The sequence below is a fragment of the Lissotriton helveticus genome, chromosome 8 (assembly GCF_964261635.1).
Source record: "Lissotriton helveticus chromosome 8, aLisHel1.1, whole genome shotgun sequence".
Classification (NCBI taxonomy): domain Eukaryota; kingdom Metazoa; phylum Chordata; class Amphibia; order Caudata; family Salamandridae; genus Lissotriton; species Lissotriton helveticus.
Window position 1 is genome coordinate 451,733,859 of NC_136069.1, and position 26,908 is coordinate 451,760,766.

The 26,908-nt window shown below is 44.7% G+C and overlaps 1 protein-coding gene across 4 annotated transcripts in view; it reads left to right on the top strand.

Moving 5' to 3' along the window:
* LRCH1 (leucine rich repeats and calponin homology domain containing 1) overlaps positions 1 to 26,908 on the top strand; it is a 758,040-nt gene that overhangs the window by 630,502 nt on the left and 100,630 nt on the right. For all 4 annotated transcript variants that reach the window (XM_078657325.1, XM_078657324.1, XM_078657326.1 and 1 more), the window contains exon 16: positions 13,980 to 14,089. In XM_078657325.1, the coding sequence (XP_078513451.1) occupies positions 13,980 to 14,089 (110 nt within the window). The remainder of the gene's footprint in view (positions 1 to 13,979; positions 14,090 to 26,908) is intronic.

Genomic DNA, 26,908 nt, shown 5'->3' on the forward strand with positions numbered 1-26,908 from the left:
TTGGACGAGGGGCCTGTCCGTCAATGCCGGACCAGATTCGGGGGCGTTCCCGAGATTCTTTGGCTTTTGCCGACGTCACGCGACGTCAGCCGGGAACGCCCCCGAATCTGGTCCGGCGGGCCGTGCTTGCTGCTGTCCTGCCTTACTCTGTGTCCCTCCTCCCGCTGTCCCCCCTCCCCGCTGTCCCCCCTCCTCGCTGTCCTGTGCACGTTTCCCGTTTTTCGACCACGGCCGCCGGAGGAAGCCCTGGTGAGTGCGTGTTAAATCTTGCCTTCCCGCCCCCTCCTCCCCCTCCCCGTTCCGCCCCCTCCCCGTGTGAAAGGGATTTGTTTCTGGAGCTCGGCTCGGGTCCTTTCCCGCCCGCTTCCCGCCCCCCCCCCCCTGTCCTGTGCCCGTTCCCGCCACCCTCCCTCCCTGTGCTCGTGGTGCTTGTTATATCCATGAAAGACGTGCCTGCAGTAGCTTCACTAGCGTCTTACTATCCAATTGTACGAGTTTCTGGGTTGATTGACGGCAACACACTGGGCCTTCGTGCTGTGACTCCCCCTCCTGGGACTTCCGAGGCAGAGAGATGCAGGTAAGTGTGAATCGATTCTTTTTATGTTTGGTGCATGCGTGTATATTTGAATTTTTGGGAAGGAGTGTTGTGAATGATGTGTGTGTGTGCACGTGTGTAAATGTATGGGTGTGAATGAGTGTATGTGTGCGTGTGTGTCCCGTCCACCCTCCTCTCTCCTAAAACCCTCCCTGGTCCCTGATCTAAATACTGGCTAGGGAGTGTAGTAGGGAAGACTGTTGCCCTAGGCTGTTGTAGAATCCTATTTGGACCTGAAAGCAAGCGGTGTGCTTGACACTTCAAGGCACTAGTCCATAGCTGCACGCCTTCGAGCGGAATTCAGGACGGCGCCTGTCTATTGGGATAGGAATTTACATGAATAATTCTGTCTCACTGACTCCGCCTCTCATCATTCACTACACGCCTGCTTACAAGCTGCAGCGACTCAGCCTCTCATCATTCACTACACGCCTGCTTACAAGCTGCAGCGACTCAGCCTCTCATCATTCATACACACCTGCTTACATGCTGCAGCGACTCAGCCTCTCATCATTCACTACACACAACGCACAACTTGCACTACGCTCAGCGGTGCGTGTTTGCTGCTTTAATGAAGTTAGTAACGTATGATTTGTGTTGTGCGCACAACTGTTTATTTCACACATCGCTCCCCGCGCTAAAGTGTTGCTGGTTTCTTAGCGACACTTTTTTTGTTCTTTGGTTTAGAATAATGCCAGCGGTGTAACTCCCACGCACGTTTATCGATTTTATCATGATATTTGACATTTCTTTCCTCTGAATTGTTAATTGTGTTGTGTACTTTCTGTGCTGCTGTATGCGGACGTTTGGCCGGACAAACAGTACACCTGCCGTGTCTGTGTTGTCCTTATGCCTCTTGTGCGGCACGCGCTGATGCCCTTGCAACTTTGAATGAGAGAGCATCTCTGGCACTTAACAGTAGGAAACGGGAAGTATGGTACAGGACGTGGCGTTGTGGCCCGAGCTATCGCTGCGAGAGCCAGGATGGAATTAGAGGGGGAGGGGGAGGGGGAGGGAGAGGGGGAGGGGGAGGGGGAGGGGTGACCTTGTGTTATGTAACTTATGCTCTCCGATACCTGCGGGTCGAGCTCGCGCTATGTGCCTTCTCTGCTGCATGCCATCGCTGAACACTCGTTGCCCTCTCTGCCATTTCTGTTCACAAACTGCCCCCGTTCATACACTGCCTCTCTTCTGGGCCCCATCTGAAGACTTAATGCTGTCTCCACTCGCAACCACTTCTGCTCACACACTGCCCTCACAGCTCCCTGTCCCTTCTCCTCACACACTACCCCTTCTCCTGTGCTCCTTTTTGTCTCTGATCAATCACTGCCCTCGCAGCTTCTTGACCCTTTAGTTCACACACTGCCCTGCCCCTCGCTTCCTTAGCTCCAGGCTATATTTCAAAAACATTAAAACCAGCATGGCATTTAGATGTGGGAAAAGTATTTTCCATTCATAAATATCACACCATTATTCAGCTAGGGTGACAGATTTTCCAATGTTGTGAATATTAGTTATAGCCTAGGTTTGGATAATTTTAGCATGATCTACCTACCCCCCACAAATAGACGAATACTTGCAAACATGTAGGCTTGTATATTTTTAGATTTCTTCAGCATGTGGGCTTGCACACAGTGCATTAACACTGGGTTGCTCTAGTGAGAGATACAGGTGACTTTCTTGGGTGAATGGAAGACGCTTGTCTCTAACAGAGGCGTAGGTGAAGCGCTTTTCCCTGGGGAACCATATTCTTTCTATGGAAAAAGAACAATTGTTACATTTACAATTTCACATGATATTCTCTTGTTTTCCACCTCCTGGAAAGTCTGCACGAGTGAGTTGTGCAGGTTTGAGCTTTAAAGAAATCTATGATGGATTTTATGGAGCGATTTACGGAATTTGTGGTGGGAGAAATAATCCACTAATTTGCCATATGGGTGAAAGCTGACCATTTTTCAAATCACTGACATGCAAAGCAAAATTACGGTATAAAAAATGCATAAATTGACTGCAAGTAAACCTTGAGAAGCAGGCAGAATTCAGGTGTTTTGGGCAGCTCATGTATTTTATTGTGGGTCTTCCTGGCAGCAGGATCATGGAGACTCACGCAAACAGCACATCTTTTACAAACTGCCCACAGAATAGGCACTTGTTTGCAGTCTCAGACCTTAATTTGTACCTATGGCAGGCATACAAATATCAGCACGGTGTGATCCGGAAAAAATGTCTGGCCTTAACCACTTTTCCTATTCTTTGTATAGTGTCAATAAATATTGCTGTGCTCCTGCCCTTGCTGTTCATGCTTTGCCTGTTACTGAAGCTCGTTGAAACATTTTCAGTATACTAAAGTCAAATGCCTGATGGGAATGAAATAATGTACTCCAGTGAAACTGATGGACAAGGTTTTAATTTAGTATTACATGTGGCTCAAGCAGTAACCAAATTGGTAATGGAGTGGACCATTTTGTAACATTTAAAAACAGAGCAACACAGTGATTGTATGGCACAGGTGACTACTTAAGGTATTGATTGCTGTACTTTTTAGTCCACATTTACAATGTTAAAAACACAAGTTCCGCAATACGAAATGCTGCTACATGAAAAGCCAGCACTGCCTGAAGGCAGGGAATCTCACAATAGGCCATGTGATAACTTTGTTAAAAGTATTAAAAACAAGTTTCAGTTTGTGACTTTAGGCCTTTATTCTTGAAAGCAATCAATTATCGAAGTGGGAAACAGGCATAGATTAAAATTCTAGTGTAAGTCTTGATAAAACATTACTCCCTAATGCACTGAGACCCTCTTGGGTTCTGACTAATGTTATATAGCGCATCCTGCAACTCCCACCGCTCATGTACTTACGCTGCAGAGAAGCAGCAACTGACCGACTCCGAGCAGAATACAGCAATCATGTATGAAGTTTCGTTCCTTAGCAGTTCCCAAGCCTTTAATGTGCTTTCAACTGCTGCAAAGTGGAGCTAATCAGCTGAAATATTGATTGGGCCCCACAGAAGTTGGCGCCCATGTTCAGGGCATGCACACATTTATCTTTACACATGACCAGGTGACTCCGGGCCTTTATTGGGGTTACTTGAATGGGTGTATTTCTATGCAGTTCTTGTTTTGGGCTGCTGTATAACCACCATGTGTTTCTGTTCTGTATACTGCTGGAGTATGCTGTTCTGTTTGCGAGGGTTTACCTTCTCTGAGTGAGTTCTGATGTACATACTGTAGTTCTTCATACAGACTTCATCTTTGTAAACCGCTTGAACCCACTCTTATGTTTTAGCATTTGCGCTTTTGGCATAGCAAGCTGTTTGGTATACCTTATTTGCTGTTTTGTCGTTGATTTCTCCCTGCGCTGTGTCACTTTTTTCTTCTTTACACAGCAGACTGCTAAATGTCATCGTACGACGACATTGTAGATCTTGTGTGAATGGTAATAGATTTTACTGCATATTTGTGGCTTGGTGAGCACCAAGCTTCGGTGCTATGAGCATAAAAAAAATCATTACTAGAACACCATGGTTTGTAGTAGTATGAGTGGAGGAAGTGTTTGCGTTCATGCTTTTGTACATGTACATGTATGCACACGTTAGTGACGCCATGAGTTGTTGTGGTGCCAGGGTATGTACCTGTGGAGTTACATGTTCAGTCTGGGCATCCACTTTTTTGTTTTGACGTAGCAATTACATTTATTCCCCATGTTTACATGCTTTTTACTAAACTCATTTTCCTGCAAGCCTGTCTGTGAACACCCTCAATAAGACAGTGGTAGTACTCTTCGGAAAGGACTCTCCACTCTGTCCCCAGCCTGCTTATCTGAACTTGGACCCATCCCGTGCTGCTAGGCCAGGAACCTGGGAATCATTGTAGTCAACAAACCAATGTCCAGTCACCTGATTACCTCTTCCTACTTCCACAAGACTTCCCTCAACACCCGTATCCAAATCTTCAGATGCTTTCCTTCTACACCCAGGCACCCAACCAGATTACCATCCAGGCGCTCAACAGCAATCTAGTCTAAAGAAACACGCTGTATGTCAGATTCTCCACCCAGCTGACCAAACTGCTCCAGATCATTCAGAATGCAGCAGCCAGGCTCACTCAACCACACTCCACTCGCCTCAATGACCTCAGCTGGCTTTCCATGCACACTAGTGCACTGTTCAAATTACACACACATATAAAGCACTGCATAATCTAGACTCCTCTTACCTGAATAGCCACAGCAGCTTCCACACCGCCTCTAGACACATCTGCTCAGACAACCTTCTACTTGTTGCTGTCTCGCATCCGACGAGCTAGAATCGGCGGTCCGCCCTTCTGGTACCTGGCTCCTAAAGCCTGGAACAAACTCCCACCTTCATATTAGGGCTGCTAGCTCAGTCCTTGAATTCAGGAAGAAACTGAAAACATGAATCTTCACGTAGGCCCTGTTAGACCTGGCACCATTGGCCTGGGTCTTCCTTCCATTTTTGTTGTTGCCCCATGTATTTTTGCTGGTATTAGATGCTTTGGGCACTGTGCCACTGCTATTCAGTGCCACAGTGAAAGTGCTCCCTATTGTAAGTTGATGTACTAATCGGTGGTTCCATGTTTGGCTATTTGGTTTACTTGTAAGACCCCAGTCTAGTGCGCTGAGTGCCCAGGGTGTGTAAATCCAAATGCTGCTGGTGGGCTTGCAGCACTGGTTGTGCCACCCACGGAAGCAGCCTTGTAAAATGTGTCTGAGGTCTGCCATTGCAGAGCCTTCGTGCAGGCTGGTACTGTCATGCTGACTGGGCAAGTGCACCCACTTGCCAGTCCCTAAACCTTCCCTTTTCTTCATATCAGTCACCCATATGGTAGGCCCAAGGGCAGGGTGCATTGTAAGTATAAGGTAGGACAAGCCCTGATGTGTGTGGCTCTGTGTGTGTGGCTCTGTGTGTGTGGCTCTGTGTGTGTGGCTCTGTGTGTGTGGCTCTGTGTGTGTGGCTCTGTGTGTGTGGCTCTGTGTGTGTGGCTCTGGGTGTGTGTGTGTGGCTCTGGGGGTGTGTGTGTGGCTCTGGGGGTGTGTGTGTGTGGCTCTGGGTGTGTGTGGCTCTGGGTGTGTGTGTGTGTGGCTCTGGGTGTGTGTGTGTGTGGCTCTGGGTGTGTGTGTGTGTGGCTCTGGGTGTGTGTGTGTGTGGCTCTGGGTGTGTGTGTGTGTGGCTCTGGGTGTGTGTGTGTGTGGCTCTGGGTGTGTGTTTGTGGCTCTGGGTGTGTGTGTGTGGCTCTGGGTGTGTGTGTGTGTGTGTGTGTGGCTCTGGGTGTGTGTGTGTGTGTGTGTGTGGCCCTGGGTATGTGTGGCTCTGTGTGTGTGTGTGGCTCTGGGTGTGGCTCGGTGTGTGTGTGTGGCTCGGTGTGTGTGTGTGGCTCTGGGTGTGTGTGTGTGTGGCTCTGGGTGTGTGTGTGTGTGGCTCTGGGTGGGTGTGTGTGTGGCTCTGGGTGGGTGTGTGTGTGGCTCTGGGTGTGTGTGTGGCTCTGGGTGTGTGTGTGTGTGTGTGTGTGTGTGGCTCTGGGTGTGTGTGTTGAGGTAATTGAAATTTTTATGGTCAATTGTGTCCCCTAACGTGTACCCCAACGGCTCCATGTACGTACTTCAAGTACATGTAATTTCCCTCCACAACCGAATCTGAAGACGCAAATACATTTGCGTCCAACGTTAACATGTCCTCTATCAGATCCACCATGAATGGATCGATAATTCAGTTCCTAAGTATGCCGTGCCACCGTCTTTACATGGTGCACTTTCACGTTTTTTCCTGGCTCTGCCGAGCTAGGCCCTGAATTCTGTCTTCAAGCCACTTCTGTCTCTGCCTCTGAAAGCTGCAGCATGGAGATGCATCCCTGACCTCTGCCTTACTTCCTGCCAAGCGAGCGGTGCCCGGCTCAGCCTGGTCTGCCTGCCAAAAACAGTATTTTACCTTCAAGTTATCAGCGTAGCCAGCTCAGCTCCTCAAACACATTCCAGTCTAGTGATTTAGGTAAACATATCCCCGACTACAGAGCAAAGAGCAAGTCTTCCTGTCTCCGTGCAAGTAATTTACGGTTCCCGTTACCAGAGTAGGCCCATGGCCCCGCACGTAGACACGCAGACACCTATGCACGCACTGACATTCAGTATAGAATAGCCTCTGCCCAAGAGACCTTTTACTCTAGAATAAACATCCTCTAAATACTAGATATCAGATATGTTATAAGGACAGGTCGATCTGACATGCCAGACTTCTGTCTCCTCTACTAGTGCTAAAAGTCAGACCCTTAGCTTCCTCCAGATGCACGTCAATCACACGTCATATTAGCTGCGCGCGCATTCAGGTCACAGGTTTCAGCTGACTCTGCAAGAATTCTTTATGCATCCACCCACTTATGACACTTTTCTGTGACGTTTCTAGTATACGCCTTCGAGCACACCCCTGTTCACGCCTTTTTGCTACGCACATGTGTTCTTACCATATACATTTCACTTGTCACGCCTACTGTATTCACTGCTACTGTGTCATTTTACTATATATGTCATGTACTGTTAATAAATCGTTGACATCTTTCCTGCCATCATTGCATACCCGAACCCTTGTATTGATGGAATAGATTTCCATGACTCGAGTCATCCTTTATGATTAAAGCCCGTATGACTCTGATGCCACGGACTCTGCCTCTCATTTGATTGAGCTATTTCTTTACTTGACCGAAATTATCTGGCAAACTCGTATACGGTAAAATATTTACCACAGTGTGTGTGGCCCTGGGTATGTGTGGCTCTGTGTGTGTGTGTGTGTGTGTGTGTGTGTGTGTGTGGCTGGCTCTGGGTGGGTGTGTGTGTGGTAGTAATTGCTGTCTGCTGAGCTCGTCAGTAGGGTACAATAGGTCTCACATTTGCGACAGATTAAGCTAATGGCAATGTAAATGACAATGCCACTAATTTATCTGTTTTCAAAACCAACACATAAACACATAAATACAAAATTTGTCATTTACAATGCCAATAGCTCTAACTTTTCCAAAGGCGAAACCATTGCATTGTAAATGCTTGTTTTAAGTTTGACACCAGTATTTCCCGATCCTGCCGAGAGAGAGAAAGAAAACCTAACACCAAGTAATTATTCAACCGGCGTGCATGTTCTAGTATCAAATAATTATAAACAGTTGAACTCAAAATGGCATCATAAAGCCGAAAATGATTTCACTTAAAATTCTTTTTCTTGCATCAAGCATGATAGAAATATGTTGTTCGGGTTCCCCCTGCAGGTAGAATGTAATTCTGCAGAGCCGGCGATCGGTACATTTCACATTTTACGTAACAAGACAGAACGCTTTTTTTCAAGCTAGCGAAAAGCTTAATATGAGTAGTAAACATAACTCTGTAAATCGGGGCTGAGATTGAATAGATGGAAGACTACCGCTACGGCGAACAATGGTGGCTTAAAGGTGCATTAAAAAAAAGTATGGTAAATGTGATGCTGTGCACAAATGGGGCGGGGTGAGTACGCGTGGGGTCGGGGTCAGGGTCACAGGCATGGCTAAAAAAAAGAAAATATTCAGTAACATTTTCTGGTCTCTGAACTTCAGGTAACTACATATAAAATAAGACACATTTAAATGAAAAAGAATTGCAGGTTAAGTTCATCAGTGGGAAATGCACTATTGTACATTATGAAACCTCAGTTAATGCACTGCAGAGGCCTGTGTCTGTAATCAGAGAGCCACAGAACTGAACCCAGGTTATGGAGAATAATGACTTGTGTATGTTTAGAGATATGAGGTCACAGATTGTGACAGAAAGTACTGTGAATATGTAAGTTATTTTTTTTTAACTTGCATTACTTACAATATAAACTAGGCTGCTACAAAATGTGCAAAAAGGTTTAAGATAAAGTGCTTCCAAATGATAGGTTTTAGTAGTACCCAGACTGTACACAGTGCCATTTTTTATAACTGTCCTTTAAAAGTACACACATCACAGCTGGTAACTCCCTTGCAATACATCTTAAAAAGAATACATCTTTGTTGTCAGGAAGCTCCAAGTGATTCCGTTCCCCCAACCCCCCCCCCCCTCACAGCGCCTTGAGACCCTCGCGGGTATGTAGTGCGCTTTACCAATGATTGATTGATTGAAAGCCAATAAGGCTTCCTAGCTCTCTTTGCATTTGCAGATGAATCAGTTGCACACATTTACATTTCTTTCTGGCAAGCAGGCGTGCTAGCAAGAAGGCTTGTTTACCCTTCCCTTGGTTACACAGCACAGGAAACTGCTTGCTTTACATTTCATCTGAGGTATTTCAACTCTCAGAATTAACCATTCTGAGACGGTTGTCTTTTTTTAACAAAAAGTAGGGGAAATCTTTTTCTTTATTTAAAAAAAGTATGGGAATGCCGTGCCCCTCAAATCCAGCCTGCTAAGGGAGAGAGAACTTCTTAGAAGTAAGTGGGGAAGAAAAGAAACTAAAAGCAGTTCATTTCACAAATTACACTCGCTCCTTGTCTAACTAGAGGGTTTCATGGTCCTGTTTGCACTCGTATGTTGCCTCCCCCACCACTGGAACCCTCTAATATGAGCTGCATGCCTAATGTTACTATTTCCTTAAAATGTACAGAGAGGACTTTTGCTCCACTCAGAGGAGTTTTGCTGTCCCACCCCAAACTATTAGCTATATGGTGTATCATTCTTCCTCCAGTGGAACTCTTGCTTTGCAATGCATGAGGCAATTTTAGACCTCAAAAATACAAATCATCACACATCAATCGATCCATCAATCAAGGATTTGTAGAGCACACTACTCACCCATGAGGGTCTCAAGGCGCTGGGGGGAGGGAGGTTTCAGGCAGCTCCGGTCATTCGAAGAGCCAGGTCTTGAGGCTCCTCCTGAATGCTTGCCGGGTGGGGCTTCGTCTGATGCTGTGGGGGAGTTCGTTCCAGGTCTTGGCCACGATGTAGAACATTAAATTCTTTATCTCTTAGACAAATTGTATACAGAACGCAATGATGCTTGTGTTGTCTTTTCACAGCAGTAGGATTAAAAAAAATATTTTCATCATGACTCAGAATGCAAGATCTACCTATTGACTTTGCCAATGCTTGTTGGAATAAGTGATCTGTCAGAAAAATGATAAATGCCTTCATTTTATTTCCAGGAAATGCAGAATTTAATGGAAGCAAATTCAGATTTAGAAATAGTTGAAATTGGAAGCAATTGAGAGACAGACGCAATGTGTCTCTTGCTTGTGAGGAGGCTATTGTTTTACATTAGTGAAGGCCTTGGCTTAAAACCGACAGCGGACATTCACGGAACCCTTTCCTTCCACATAGATATATATTTTGAATATCAGATAACATATGAGTAATCACGAAAAGTTGAACATGTTTGCACCAGCGCCATGATTTATTGAGTTACTTTGTGTCATTGCATGTAGCTAGGAATCACGGATTCACCTTAAAAAGTTTTAAATTAGGAAGGATATAGTGCTGTTAGGTGCACTTACTAAAGGATAGCACCAGACAAAATTGGAGCAAATTGTTTTGCATCTTTTCTGCTAAAGTCCGCAAATTAGGAGTGACGTGAATACCAACACTCGCCCTGTTGTGCTTCTGTGTGTCAACATTAAAGCTGTGTCGTATGTTACTTCAGCATTTCTTAATTTGAAAGCAACAATCTGCCTCGGTCCCTTTCAGCTATGTCTCCCATCTTTGTTATTTGAGTCTTCTACACCTAGCTACAGTGCCCTTTAGGCCCCGTCCCCTGTCTTTGGCTCCCTCCATTGTGATGGGCTCTAAGCATCTCTTTCCACATTAGACCCAACCCCTTCAAGGCTCTGCCCCCTCCTCACATGATAAAACACATTTTTAAGTTGGCAGTTCTGTAATCTTGATGCTTTGCATCACTGTAATTAATGCGTGCTATTTTGAAGGCCTTGCCAGAGTTTCTGGAGTTCTGTGACAAAAAAACTCCGCTCCGAGACCAAAAATTCCACGAAGTGAGGAAAGTTGCTTTGCTCATGCTGATTTTTTAGCGCCGGGAGTTGGTCGCATAGCACAAGAGGGTGCAGCTTCTTTCTGCTTCTCGAGTAGAAATTCTGCTGAAGCGGCATCTTCCTCAACGCCAGCGGCAGGTTTCTCAACGCGAACGGTAGCGACCTGCTGTGACCGCCTGCGCTGAGAAATCTCGCCAGAATGTGGTCTAGCGTTGAATCTTCCTCGCTCGACAATTTAACATTGGTGAGCTGCGAGAGAAGAAAAACCCTGCTCCATGCCACTGTGCAAAGTTTATGAGAACCCTGTACTCAGCACAGAGTGGGAAAAACTCCACAAACTCCATGAGCAGAGACGGATTTTACACCCAGGCGTAGTCTTTAGGCACAATTTAAGTTTCATGGTACTAGCGATAAAATAGCTTAGATAAGTAGTTTACAGAGCGATTTGAAAACAGGTGCATTAGCTCACTGAATTGTCTTACAGTTCACTGCTTCCATGTCAGTACCATCATTGGATGACCCATTCAAAAAGACATGTAAGCCATTGATTCTAGTTTCTGTAATGCACAAGGCAGGTCACTGTGTGAGGTAACAGTGGCACTCTATATGTTTCTATTCATTCATTCATGCAAAGTTTTACGCACTGGCTCCATGTGTTACATTTCTGTGGGATTCAGGGGGGGGCCTGTTTTAGCCTTTTCAGTCATTATATATGACAATAAGAGGACTGGTTACTTATACATCTTCTGCTGTTCATGGAATAAATTGCCAAGGTATGTTCCGGGGGACACGTGCGAGGGCAAGTGAGGATGAGCGTAGTTGTCTGGTAGGATAGTAGAGATGAAGTTGGTCTTTGAGATATTCAAGTCCGGTGTTGTGGAGGGCTTATTGGTGTGGATAAGCAGCTTGAATTTGCATTGTTTCTGGATGGGTAGCCAATGTAGTCCAGTGAGGTAGGCGGTGATAGGAACCCTTGTGGCGATGTCTAGGATGAGTATGGTAGCGGTGTTTTGGATGGTCTGGAGTCTTAGAGTGAGCTAGTTGGAGATGCCAACATAAAATGGGTTGCCGTAGACTAATCTGCTGGTTATGAGGGCCTGGGTGACTGTGTGTCTCATGTATGTGGGGAGACATTTGAAAATTCTGCAGAGCTGTTAAAGAATGAGGAAGCAGGTGAGGTCACAGCATTGACCTGTTTATTCATTGTGAGGTTGTCATCTAGGAAGATGCAGACGTTTCGCATGGTCTGTGGGGGTGGGCCCTACTTCGGCTGGCAACCAGGAGAAGTTCCATCGGGAGCTCTGGTTTCCGAAGAGCAGGATAGCTATTTTGTATATGTTGATTATTCGGCAGTTTTCCCTCATCCAGTTGGCCACGTTGGTCTTGCCAGAGGGGAAGTTAGTCCTGGTGGTGGTATTTTTATCAGTGAGGGAGAGGATGAGCTGTGTGTCATCAGCTTAGGATACCATGTTCATGTCATGGACTCTTATGCTGAGGTGAGGGTTGCCATTTGCATGTTGAAAAGGGTTGGGTGGAGGGAGGATCCTTGGGGGACTCCGCAAATGAGCTTCTTTGGCTTGGAGGTGTATGGGGGAGCAGTCTGATTTGTTGTGTTCTGTTGGAGAGAAAGGTGATTATTCAGCTCATGGCAGCACCTTCAATTCCTGAGTCATGAAGTCTAGAGAGGAAGGTGCCGTGGGATACGGTGTCTAAGGCCACTGAGAGGCAGAGGAGGATGAGAGCAGTGCTTTACCTCTGTCTGTGATAGTCCTTGTCTTCTGTTGCTGCCAAGAGGGCAGTTTCTGGGTGGTAATTTTTGCATAACCCTGACTGAGGGATGCCCAAGAGGTGGTGCTGTTCTAGTTGAGAGAAGAGTTGCCTCTTGATCTCTTTCTTCATGTCTTTGAATGGCAACGGTAGGAGCGAGATGGGTCTGTAGTTGCTGAGCTCTTCTGGGTCTGTGAGGGTTTCGTCAGAAGAGCTTTGGCCTCTGCATGTCTCCAGTTATCTGGGAAGGTTCAACTAAGGATGGTGGTGTTGATGATAGTGGTGAGGTTGCTGCAGATTAGTGGTCTTCGCAGGTTGCAGATGTGGTGTGGGCAGAGGTCATTGGGGGCGCAGTGTTTGGATTTTCTTCATAATTCCCACAGTGTCTTCTGTGGTGAAGGGAGCTCAAGTTCATTCGTTGATGGGTGTTCTTGGTAGTGGTGGGAAGTTGCCAATGATGTCTTCTGCAGTGGGTTGGTGTGCGAAGTTACTGTAACTCATGAGAATTTTGTTATAGAGGAAGTCAGAGAGGCTGTTGCAGAGGTCCTGTGAAGGGATAATGGAGTTGGTGGCTGCAGTTGGGTTGGAGAATTCTCTGATGATGTTGAAACGCTCTTTGCTAAAGTTGGAGCAGGATTTCAGGCTCAGTTTGAGGACTGCTTCTCCTGTCTTCTTTAAATTGAGCATGACACCTTCTGAGTGCAGATTTGTAGGTGTCTCTTGAGATATTGTCTCGGCTGGTTCGCAGTCTTCTCTGTCATTGTTTATACTAATACTAACAGCTAAATACAGTACTTTCTAACACTCAACAGAGGTTTGAAGAAAAGGAGTAGGATTTTCTCTGAGGAGCAGCCTACCCATGCACTGACTTATCAGGCTCAGGCACTAGTGTGTGAGCAGGCACAAACTGGATTGTCACCACCCCCATTAGTTTCTATAGCTTTTACTCCTCCAGCAACGTCCATTGAAGATGAGGAATATCATTACACCAAAGAGGAAGGAAGCCATTCAGCATGATTCATTATGTATCATAATCTTTTCCAAAGCAATGTAGGCTTTTTCCCTGCTCATTCTTTTTCACAAATCGGTCACCAAGAGTCTATATGCCGCACCTTGGTATGGAGATTTCTGCCCTTGATCATGCGGAAGAATCTTGATAAATTCCTTGCTCTAACCTCATTACTTCCAAAACACTCGAGAATGAATCCATCATTGTCAGGCTGGGTATCTGCAGCAGTATGTGTCTATAAGAATAGGACAAGTATATTTCCTTCCTCTAATTCGGTAAAGGATGTCAAAGAATATAAAGTGAAATTAACAGTGTCAAAATGCTGGTCTTCATCATCACCAAATAATTGTCTGTTGTTATGGTCAGTTTTAATATGCAGGAGTTTTCAAGGAAGTCAGCAGGTATGTAGTTCATGTTCTATTCAAATTCTCAGTAGGTGTCTTATCCGAAATTAAGTGCAGGTAGCCAGCCCAGAAAATTACATTTTGAGCTCCTCAAAACTGAACGAAAAAGTTGTTCCTTCATTAATAAAACCGATGCAGTATATAACTAGCACAAAATATTTGTTTACTTTGATTCTGGTTTTGTTATGTAAAAATCTATTCTTTCTTACAGTGTTCTTAAGGCCGCAGAGGAGTTTGGAGTCAGTAGATCCACAATTTACAATAAGAAGAAAACTAGAGCAAATGAGAGAAGAGAAAGAGCTTATGGACACCCTTCGTGAGGTACTGTACGGAAAAGGTGACATCCCTTGCCAGATTGTATTAGTAGCTGCCTTACGAGTATACATGCATGAGGATCATTTGGTTATTATAATTAGGGTTGGGCTTGCAATGGGTAAAAGCTACAGTTTGGAAACCATATTTCAAAAAGCAGATAAATAGTGATAGGGTGTGAGATGAGAACCTGTTACATACTCTCTGGCTTCCCATGACCTTACCTGGACGAATACTTGACAACACACACTTATCTTGCTTCACTGCTGTTCAAAGGGGCTCCATGCATCTGTGTTTTGCTTTGTTAGTAGAGAACATAGCTCTGCTACACTAGGTATTCACCCAAAGATAAATTGTGTCCATAGAAGAGACCGGCAACTGCCCACTCTAAGAAGCTACTAATTGGGGGCAGTTGAGATTCTTGTGAGGGGCACATACCTTTTTACTTGTACCCCTGGGGGATAGACCTACGGACTTCTTTGAGTAAAATCCTCTTAATCTTTCATAAGTGGATCCTTCTAGTCCCCATAACTATGGTGTGTGTTTGTTTTTAGATGTAGCCTACATGGAACTCGTTTGATCTATGACTGGTTCGGTGCCCAGGGCTGCGATTCTAGCTTCCCTGTTTTGGAGCACACCAGAGGCTTTGCCTCAAAGACTCTGATTGATACTGTCTGGCTTTTGGCTACAGAATGCATTCAGACCAGTCTACAAAGTGCTGGCCTAAACCGGTTTGAGATTCTGCAGAGAGTGGCTTCATGATCTGCCTGGAGATTGGGTAACCGTGCTCAGGGTGTTTTTCTTGTGTGAGGCCTGTCGTGCTGTGAAGAGGGCAGTCTTGAGAACTCCAAGACCCTACCCAGGATGTCTTAGAGGCACCTGAGCAATACATTTTCCCTTCATTTTGTGCATGCTCTTAATCTCCTTCACTGAGACCCAGAAATAAAGTCAGCAATGCTGTTCTCACATTTGGGTTGTGATATTTGAATGTGGCACCCAAAGTTCATTAGCCCAGAAATAGTACCTCTTGGGCCAGTAGGTTGTATTTTTCCGAAAGTCTGCTGAACCAGCATGCGAATACCCCTGACATAAACAAGATTCTAGAAAATAATTTTACCCCATGGTGGGAACACGCCTAATTATCTAAAATGGCTCTAAAATAAGAAGAAACTGTACTGAGCACTCTAGAGAGTAGCTGGCTCCTGACAAGGAATGCAAGAAGCTAGGCCTGGTGGGCCAAAGCTTATGTGGAAGTCTTCTTGAGGAAGCGAGCTACCCAGGAATCCTGAGGGCCAAGTCTGCAGGCCATCAATGATTGCACAAAATCTATTATCAAAATGTGACCAAAACAGTTTTCTAATGCTAGAAACATATATTTACAAAGAAATAATCAATCCAACAGAAATTTTCGCTAACAAGCAATATATTAAAATCCCTCCCAATAGTCAACAGGTTATTGTTAGAACTGGGGGTCTCTAGTTGGCTGAGGTAGGTACCTTAGTCCAAATAGGGACCCTTGCTTTTACGTCAGGAAAAGTAAGGACACCTTCTCAGATAGCCCCTGCTCACCCCCTTGGTAGCTTGGCACGAGCAGCCAGGCTTATCTCCAAGGCACCTCAGCGACCCAATGATGACACCACAAATGGACTCCACATGAGTTTCATAAAAACAATTATATGTTTATAAAAAGATATACGATGAGACCACACAATAAAAATCCAAACATCTGTATATTTGCAATATTTCACCTTGCAGGTTATTAGGCCAGCAAGCCCTTGTAGGTTCTTGCAGTATTAATGAGCAATTCTCAATGATCCAATGCAGTCCTAATGCAATGCTATGCAGTTCGTAATGCAAGAATCAGGCACTTCGTAATCCCAAAATAATGCAATGTGTAATGCAACAGTCAGGCAGTTTCGTATGCAAAAATAAGGCAATGCATAATGCAAGAATCAGGCAGTTCATTATGCCACCAATAATGAACTCCGGCACCAATCACGGTGCTCTGGATGGTCTCTATGCCACTCTTACTGACTAGCAGTCAGCTACTGCCAAAATATGCCCCCACACTCCGGCCCTGGTACTGCCACTCCTCTGCAAGTACGGACCGCGATACAAACTTCAGCGGAGGTTCGCTCTGCCACGATGCGAAAGGCCGAGCGCTTGTCTCTCGTAGCCCGCACCCCGCCCCAGGCGTGACTCGCGCTCACTGGGCGTTACCTGGGGGTACGACCTCACTCTCCTCTCCTCTCCTTGCAGCTTGACGTGATGGTTCGAGGTCTCTCCTTGGCAATGGCGGGCTCGGGTCGGCAGTGGTGAATCCTCACAGCTCGTCTGGGGATGCCGGTCCGGGCTGATGGCAATGAAAATCGCAGCACTTCTGGTCACGCTGTCGATCAATTCAGAAAGCACTACTACTCTGGGACACCGTCACAGGGCAAATTCTCACGTAGGTCCCAGGGTGCAATAGAGCACACGCACACAGCGCCGCTGAGACTCACTTAAGCTCCGGGTGCACACAATCATAGGGCAATCCTCACGAAGGTCTCAGGTTGCACAAAGCACACGCACACAGCGTGGCTGAGACTCACTTGGACTTTGGGTGCACAGATCACTGGGCAATCCTCACGAAGGTCTCAGGCTGCACGAAGCACACGCACACAGCGTCGCTGAGACTCACTTGGACTCCAGGTGACCACGATCACAGGGCAATTCTTACAAGGATCTCAGGCTGCAAAAAGCACAAGCACACAGCGTCGCTGAGACCCCCTGGAAACTTTTATGTTCCTGAGTTTTCACAACAGGAAGCCAGCTCTTCTTGGGGACAATTTACTTCAGTACACAGCACACAGCAAAGTCCGTTCAAGCAGGGGGAACACAGCACACAGCAAAGTCCCTTAGCCTCTCCTTTGTTACATCAGCAAACTACAGGCCAGCCCCAGAACACACAGCAAGGGTAAGTCCTTTCCTTCAGTCTCTTCAGCTGTTTCTTCCTTGGCAGAAGTTCCTCTTGACCACAAAGTAGTTTCAATCCTTTTCAGTCTTGATCAGTTACATTCCAACGTTCAGGGGTTTCAGCTCTCATAGTTATACCCCTAAATGTCTTTGAAGTCTTTGTATTCAGGGGCGCACTGACCCCTGTCCGAACCAGTTCTGGGTGTCTCCCTGCCAGTGACACCTTCTTCCTTTGATAGTGGGTTTCTGGATCCTCAATCACTCAGTAGGAGATGGAGCCATTGTTTTATGGCAGCAGCCCAGGCCTCTTCACCTCCAGGGGCTACACATCCCACCTACACTCCAGATGCAGGTAAGCCTGTTGCTGTCTTACCTCCTACCCTGGGTCAAGGAAATCCCCAGAGCTTATCAAATTCAAATCCAGACAGTCAATCCTCAACCAGGCAGAGATGCACAGAAATGTTAGAACACAAAAAATCAGCCACTTCTAAACACACAATGCAAAAACCACCTTCACAAAAAGATGTGTTATTAAATTGTGAGTTCAGGCACACTAAACTTCACCTCTCTATCTTAAGCCTATGGGAAGATAGGCTGGAAACATATTACACAGCCATCCCCATTCTGTCCTATGGGCAAGATGGCCTTTCAATAGTCAAATACGAAATGGAGAGTATTTCACTGTCAGGACATGGTACACACCTTAGTACATGTCCTACCATTCACATACACTGCGCCCTGCCCAGGGGGGTACCTTGGACCTACCATAGGGGTGTCTGATTTGCATAAAAAGGGAAGGTTAAGGCCTGGCAAGTGGGTGCACGTGTCAGGACAACATGGCAGTTTTACAAACTACGCGCCGGCACTGCAATGACAGGCCTGAGTTCTCCCTTTAGGGCTGCTTGTGTGGGTGGCACAATTAGTGCTGCAGGCCCACTAGTAGAATTTGCAGTACCAGCCCTGGCACACATAGTGCACTTAACTAGGGACTTTACTAGTAAGGCAAACATACCAATAATGGACCACCAATTACCATTACACTTTACACACAGAGCACTTGCACTTTGACACTGATCAGCAGTGGCAGAGTGCCCAAATCATCTAAGTTGGCAACACCATGTAAGAAAAAAGGTCCAGGGGGAAGGCAAACAGTTTAGGGAACTTTAGCCAAAAAGGGCCAAGTCCTACAGTCATAAGTAAGAGAAAGAAACTCAACGAGTGAGTTCCACAATGATGATTCCTATCCAGGGGATTCTAAACCAAGAATCCATTAGCATACCACAAATCGGCATGACACGAATATACAAAGGAATCTAAACCAAATTTCCTCATGAAGATAGGGAGACCCCTGACAAAGAGAGGTATTAGAGTCTCCTATTGAACCTGTATCTGGTGCCTACCTAGAACCAACCACCAGATCGTGAGAGCCTTGCTAACTGGACACTGGAACTTCAACTTTTGGGCTTGCCCATTCATATCCTAAAACCAGCTTTTTCTGTGAGTTGAAATCAGTTTTCACTCGGATGCTGGGTTATTGAGTTTTGAATGCATTCTGTTTTTGTGCTTTGTGACATTTTTCCAAATTCTCAGATTCCTGGACTCAAAGCTGCTAAGCTGTTTCACCTTGCATCAGTCTCCCCAGAGAAATTTGGAGAAAGGACAGACATAATAGTATATTTGATACATTGTAATATTCTCTCCCTCTGGTACCATTTAAATCCATTAACCACTGACTCTAAACAAATCCATATGAAGAGGATCGAGGCACTGTGGTCTCAGAGATCCACCAACAACTCACTATTTATCCCTATGGAATTCCCATATTTTTGAGGTGCAGCACTTTGCAACACAAGCTCTGTAAAATGTCTTTGAAGTCATATGTCGGCCTCAGGAGATAACAGCACTCTCTAGATTTATTTACTGTTAGCTATTTCTGTTCTACATTTCCCATACATAAAATATATTTTTTAAATTAAATGGTATACATGTGGCTATTCACTGTGTTTATGGTTTGTGATTATTTGTCATACTGCATCTGAGTTCCACTTCCATTACCACCTCCTAGATGAAGCTTGGATTGCTCAACCTAAATGCTTTTGGAGATGCAAGTGTAGAAAGGGAATCCCTTGGTTATCTAATTGGAGTCCTACAGTGCCTGAGATCCTGTTACACCAGTGGCAAGCATTAGTTCCCACCCCAGACAATGTACTGACCCCCACAATACCACCCTACTCAGGAAAAAGGCCTCACGTTATACCTGGCAAATTGGTGGCCTGTCTTACAGTCCCGAACAAAGCCACCCACCTTCTCAAAAAGGATTGACCGACTGTTGGTTGCAAATATGAAAAGGCTGTGTTTCTCTTACAATGCAATCTTCACAGCCACTGCCCCTCAGTTCTGCTACATAGGTTTTAGCAGTATATCAGATCTGTTACCATCCCTTATGGAGCACTTAAACCAAGACTTATATCAAGACACATTTGCACACAACTGACTGAATAATTCCCTCTCCCACAAGGAGATCATAAACTTTTTAAGTTATTTAAAATTCTGCGACTTTTTGATGTACATGGAAATACAAATCTAGACACGTGCCCTGGCCCTGCTTAATACTTTACCACCCATTGTGCACCTCTCAGCGTGGACCACAACTAGAGCCGTTTTATGGCTGATGGCTTCATGAGAACTCGAAGTGATTGGGGCAACAGTGATGCTGGTCTTTGACGATGCATGGGATGGATATCTGTTCTCATATAAGGAAGAGTTAAGTCTAATAAATAAGCTGCTAATTAGGGGCGGATCCTCTGTTGGAGCGGAGGAGCATCTCCCCACTTAACTTCCCCCCAAAGCCCCAGAGATGAAAAATAAAATGGTAATATAATACCATTTTATTTTCATCCCGTCCCGAACTGAGTGTCAGGCGGGGCCTGCTGAGTGACAGCAGCAGGGAGGAGGGTGGGCTGTACATGCACTGTTTAAAGTGCATGTCTTTTTTGCCAAGCATCTTGTGAAAGCCAGCCACACATGAGCACTTTAAAAATCTCTAACAGTTAGAGCAAGTGCAGGCCTCCAGAGCGCTGTGGAGCGCCGAGTGAGGCTGCTCCCTCCAATCAGGGAGCTGCTCTCATGCAATGGGAGCAGCAGCAGGATTGGTCAAGGGACTTTCGTGGCCGGGCTGCAGCTGCAGAAAGAAGAGGTCCGGTGCAAAGACTAGGTAAGCTTTTAATTACATTTTTATGTTATTTTATTTGTGCCGCCCTCTCCTCTCCCCATAGATGCCACCCACCACTGCCGCTAAGGTACTAAACCTGGCAGGCTGAATGTACAGACAAGCCCCTTTCAGTCAGTAATTTCTAAACCATTTTATGGTAAATCTGCATCTCTCAGAAATGGAAGATCTGTAGTACTGAGTCACAGGTCGGCAGCTAGAATTGAGAAGCAGTGCGCAATTTCACCATGGCAACACGCACAGTGCAAATACCTTAATTACAACCCATGTCCTATTCTTTTCGGTTGAGCTAACATGTTTTCTGTTGGTGAAATATGAACGAATTGTGTCGCGAGTGAGCTGCCTTCAGAGCAGGCAGAGAGTTCCAATTACCCTGGCTCTGTGGTCTGATGAAAGCATTGGATTGTTAAACACATAGATGGACTGATAACAATTTAAATTTACGCTCTTCTATTTATTAAAGTACATAGTTCTATTAGTGTTCTTTTTTTAATGCTTCTATATCCGATCCGAAAAATGTTTCCTGGCTCAATTTGTTTTTTTGTGATTGGCGTGTTCATTTTCAATCTTTGACCTAGTGGAACATGACTATTTGATTTAATGCTCTCCAGACAGAAGAAAGCATTTGCACATTTAACTTAGCTCATCAAATACAAATTGCCCAGCAGATTATACCTAATGTCATCAGATCCCACTCTTTGAACGAATCTCAGTCCACACAGTTTTATGTAGGTGTTTAAAAGACAGAAAATAGCAAATGGTTTGTACCAATAGACTCACATTATACCTATCAACTACGTCTTTCATGCACAAGGGATTTGTCATGGGAGGCTGAATTTGCCTGGCTGCAGTATACATCAGTGTGTGTATACTTACACAATGTGTGATGTGATATATAGACACCCACATGCTCAGATGAAAAATGACAGTTACAGGTTATTTATGGTTTGGCATTGCACTGAGTTATTATCAATGATATCACCTCAAATGTCATTAGAGATGTTATAAATGCAGTCATTGAACATTCTGTCGGTGATGTAATATGTGAGGGTACAAGCAGTTGCTCAGCGAGATCGTGAGTTATAGTTATTTTAGGGCACAAGTTCTAGGTACTTAACACAAATATAACTGGTGAATTTCACTGGTTTTATTAGTTTCAAATGTTTAGTTTTAACTGACGTTTAACCTAACTCTAACGCCCCTTTAACCATTTTATTTAGTGAATTTCCAAGGGTTCTTTTATGTAAAGTGAAATGTTATTACCATCCCAAATATAACGTCACTTGACCATTGTTTTGTTCAGTGACTTTCTGAGGTTATTTAAAACATAAAGTAGCAATATAAAGGCTGTCATTTTAACTAAGGCAGGCCCAATGGCTTTCTCAAGGATCAGAACAGCAAAATATAAAAGACTGGCCTATTGGCTTTAGCAAAGGGTCCGCACATCAACCTTTACAAAGCAGATCTATTGCCTTTGTCAAGAAATCACCACACTAATGTATCAATAACTATAACCCAATGCCTTTCCAGGTGCCAATGATTTATAATAAATACAGTCTCAACAAATATTTTAAGTAAAGCATTTTTATTCAGAAGAAAAACAAACATGAGTTGAGGCTTTTTTCTACATACTCTTTAGGGCACAGAATGTAGCCATAGCACCAACTACAAAGGGTCCCTGCACTCCAGCTGAAGGATGTTCAGTTCCAGTTCAAAGTGCATTTAAAAATAGGTAAGCTCTCCTGGGGCCATGTACTCAATGACCCGAGAGATTTACTGCAATTTTTTTAGAGTTCCTAGAGGGCTGCTACACTTGTTGCAGACTCCCACATCATTTAAAAGAATGCTTTATGGTGCCCCTCTCAGGAGCACCACAAGGACGTATACATGTCAATAAAAAGCCCTCACAGGGCATTATGGGGCGCTCCCTGCCAAGAGCAGGGAATGTGAAATGACGGCTTCTCCGTTCACTTCATAAATATGTCTGCGTGTGTTTCGCCTTTTTGGTATTTTTTAGGGACCTGATCCCATGAGGGCACCCAAGAATTGACTATTTTGGATTTTATTATTTTTTTAATTGCAGGGGTTGGCTTGGGCTTCGGGCTGTCTCTCCTGCTTTGCCAGAATCTTTGTTAAAAAAAACAAAACAAAATATTTGTTTGGTTTTAGTGGGTGCCCCATTTCCACCCGGTAAACCCACAACATGCATTATTGTTGGGGGCATGGAGGGGAGGCCCCTGACAATCTATCCCAGAGGTCTTCAAACTTTTGTAGGTTGAGCCCCCCCAGCTGAATTTCTTTAGAGGTTGGGCCCCCCCACCACCTAACAGAAATTTCAGGAATCTGGTACACTATACAATCAATCGCCACGCGCATATCATGGGCCATATCTGGCAAGTAATGTTTAACACAATAAGAGTGTTTAGTAAACTGCAGGTTTTGATCTAAAATAAACTTTTTTATAGTTGTTACATGAAACAAACACATTTCCCTGCAAAAGGTAATAGACTCTCTTACATCAATCACATTAAAAAGAAATGAAACAAAACGGTATTTACAAGAATCTGTTTAGGAATTATTCCAGGCCATCAGGGCAAAAACAGAGCTGCCTCTATCAAGGGGCCCCCTGAAAGGCTGGATTGCAGTGCATGTAAATGTGTCCTTTTGTAATTTAGGACGAAAACCTTGATGGGAGACGACAGGCCATACTTGTGTACAGGAGCGCAACTAGACCTGAACTTCAAGTGGGGGCTAACACTCCCAGCCATGGCTGGCCCTAGCACTGGTCGCACACAGTGCAACAGTCTGTTTTGGCGCCCCCTCCTCCATTTCCTCCTCCTCCATGAATTCCCTCACTGCCACTCACCAACAAGGCACCTCATCTCTCTATAGCACCTTTCTGGCAAACATTTCATTTTTTTATAGCACTTCTCATTGTTTACTCACACTCAGTTCTTTGATCTGCATAGTACACCTTCTTTGTAGCAGGCACATTAACCCTCTGCGCTGTGTAGGTGGCAAGAGTACCCACGTGAGTGCACGGTGACCCATGCGACAGTGTGAGAGTAGGGTAAGAGGGGTGCTGCAGGGTGAGTGAGGCGACTATATGAATTTGGGTGAGGGTGTAAGTGCAGAGTGGGACGAATTAATGTATGGTTATTGATGGGCTTATTGGAATTTCCAGATTGAGCAGTGAGGGGGACAGGTGAGTGAGTGAAGTGTCACATGAGTGCAGGTTGAGTAGTGTGCTCGTGTGACTGCAGGGTGAAGTACAGGGTGAAAAGTGCCAGTGCATTGTGAGTGCAGAGGTAAGCAGGTGAATGGTGTGATTGCATGGTGATCAGTGTGAGTGCATTGTGATTGCTGTGAGTGCAGGGTGAGCGTGAAAGTGAATGGCGAGAATGAGGAGCGATTTGTCTGAATTTAGGGTGCATTCCCTGACACTTGAAGTAACTCAGCATGTTATTGACTGCAGGGTAGGGTTTCAGATATAACCTAAAACTATTGCAATTATGGCATTAACCAGGGATCAGGGTGAAGGAAATAAATGTGCTTATCTTGTAACAAACCTGGGGGCATATCAACAAGGGCATTATCTCCGCTTTTTTGGCTTTAAAAGCCCAAAATGCGGAGATAAAACTATCGCCCTATTTACAAGTGGGTGCTAACATGCATTAGCGCATGTTAGCTCCCGTTTTCCCGACGCCTGCTTTGCATCTCTAATGAGATGCAAAGTGGGAGTCACTGGGCAGTACTGCTAGTAAAATATTGCTGATGTGCACATCATGATTTTTACAAGGAGGCCCATGCATTTTAGCAGATGTTAGTTTTGGGCGAAAACCGCGGTTTTCGCCAAAAATTAATGTCTGCTAAAATGCTGACTTACCTATACTTTACATTGGGGGTGGATTATGCTGATACGACCACAGGGTCGTATCAGCAAGGTTATCGCCGTTTTCCAAGGAACATCACTGGAAAACCAGGGATGTTCCATGGCAAAACACCGCTATCGCTGGAATAATTTTCGCCATTGCGCTATGCGTTGTTAATACTGCGGTAGCATGGGAATAATGTCCAGCGATAGCTGGCGATAACAAATCTCACCCAAAGCGCAACCAGCGATAATTATCGCTGCCGCTTGATAACATGCCCATTCCAGTTTTATAATTAGGGGTGCCAGGTCATTATTTTGATGTCCCAGGCGATACAAAAATAAGCAGTCACCTAAAGCTGTATTGTCAGCACTTGTCTGTGCATACTTGGAACAGGACATAAATAGAGAGCACTTTTAATTGTGTTCTAGGGCTGCCTGAATGATCCATGACTGATAATAAAAGGGAAAAAAGACAGAAAAGTCACATTACAAAGGAATACATATTTCTTTAATTATAAGCATATTTAATGTCAAAACAAGTAATTTGCAGGCTATTTAAACTACACATGGCTGGCTGGCAGTTTGCTTTTAGCAACTTGAAGCCCTTTTAGCCCTGTGAGGCATTGTGCACCTGCCTGTGTAATTTTAAAATATACTTTGTCTCCTTTCTGCTAAGAGCTAACCCTCCCAAGACGGGGTTAACTTCATAGAGCTGAAATGCTTCGGCTGCAGTGGGAGGCAGGATGTCTCCTCTGCTGAAACTGAAAGAAAGTAACAGTCACTTTCAGCTGCAGTGGGAGGCAAGAAGTATCCTCTGCGATGAAATCTAATGCAAAGGAACAGGACTGTCATTTGCTTTCGGTTTTCACTGCCTTCCACTGCAGCTGAAGTATTTCACCTCAACCAATTAACCCCCTCCCAGGACGATTACAAGTAACTGTTAGCTCTTAACATGAGAAAGAAAGAAAGAGCACGTCGTGCCCCATCTATCTCCCCCTCCCTCCCCCCTCCACCCCTCTGTTACCGAAGCTCTCCCAAGAAACTGTTCAATTTTAAATGGTTTGTAGACTTGCCATGCGGGACAGTTAAAGACCAACACAGTTAAAGTTTTATGGTGGAGTCCGCGCCCCCCCCCCTGAAATGGTGTTGCGCCCCCCTGGGGAGGCGCGCCCCACAGATTGAAAAACTCTGCTCTATCCTGATCTAAATCCGCCCCAATGGGAGCAAAATGTGTTCCCTATCCCGGGTATGGGGTCCCGGTGGTCTTCTAATGGCTCAGGAATTGGGGGAACACAACTCCCTTACCATAAAATTAACATGCGTTGATGTCTTATCCCTCACCCTAACCCTCCCCTCCCCCTCCCCAACCCCCCCCAACCCCCAGTCCCTGACCAACATCAAGTAGTGTTTAATTATTAAATTTAGAAATCATTGTTCTTTTTTTTAGTTCAAGCAATTAAGAATGATTTTGCTGAATTTTTTTTTTTCATTTGGGATTGTAATACAATGAAAATATGGACAAAACAATATGTATTTCAAAGCGCTACTTAGTATCTATAATAGTAACAGTTCTAGGTATGTAAAACAAACTGTTTTACATACACGTGTGTTTAACATACTACCCGTGGTCAAGGACAAAACGTGTTGGGTTTTCTGCTACATAAACATTGTTTGCACAGCAGCTCTTGAGTGTGTGTCCAAAATATACATCCAAGGCTTGCGATATATATAATACATGGGATTCTGCAATCCCTGTCGACTTCTGACTCACTTGTTCGCCGATTAGCTGTTAAAAGCAACGGAAAATAAATGCTGCTTTTCTTTCTTCTGCTCTGTGTTTTTAACTCTACAGTGCCGAGCTAAAAGTAGATATTTATGGAAACGTATTTATGTTTTGAATTCCTTGGAATTTTATAGAAAAGTTAGAATTTTTATTCACGTTTCTGCTGGGCCTTTTTTTAAAGCGGACTTCTATTCAACTACTTCAAATCTCTTTGTCAACAAATAGCTCACAACTTTTTTTGCTATTTTTAATTTTGAAGTTGTGAGTCTATTTTCATTCTTCATATTTGCATACATGGCCTTTATTTCATATGAAAGAGCCTCACACTGTGGATTTAAGTGGTTAATGATAAAGGTGATGGTTGACCATGTATTATAAAGGATAAAGTACTCCCTGCTGTACATAAGGATATTGACAGTCACCTCCGAGTTCCATAACCTGATAAAGGAACTTATCTTTAGACCTTGTTCCTCTATATGGCCATGTAACTCTGTGGTGACTTGCAATGTCCTTATAATGTAAGGCACGTAGTACTTTTTACCATATATATCCAGGACTTGTTACCAGGCAACAGTAATACAAACACACACACTCCGGAGCTGCTGTACAAACCATCTTTAATCAGCAGAAAACTTGATGCTTTTCGTCTGCATTTTGGATATGTGTGTGTGTGTGTTTGTGTGTGTGTTTATTTTTATATATATATATATATATATATATATATATATGTGTGTGTGTGTGTGTGTGTGTGTGTGTATATATATAGGGGACCGGAGGGGACACTTTGAAAGGAGCAACATACAGGATACTAGTGGAAGCAAAGATGACAAACCCTCGCCGCAACAAGCACCTGATCCCCCCGCATCACTCACCTCATTGAAGCGCTGCATTCTGGGACCTGTAGTTGCGCTGCAGTCACCTAGCTTCAGGTGTAGTAGATTGACCACTTGGGAGGCGGGGTCAGAGGCGAACCTATCCGTGTGCGGC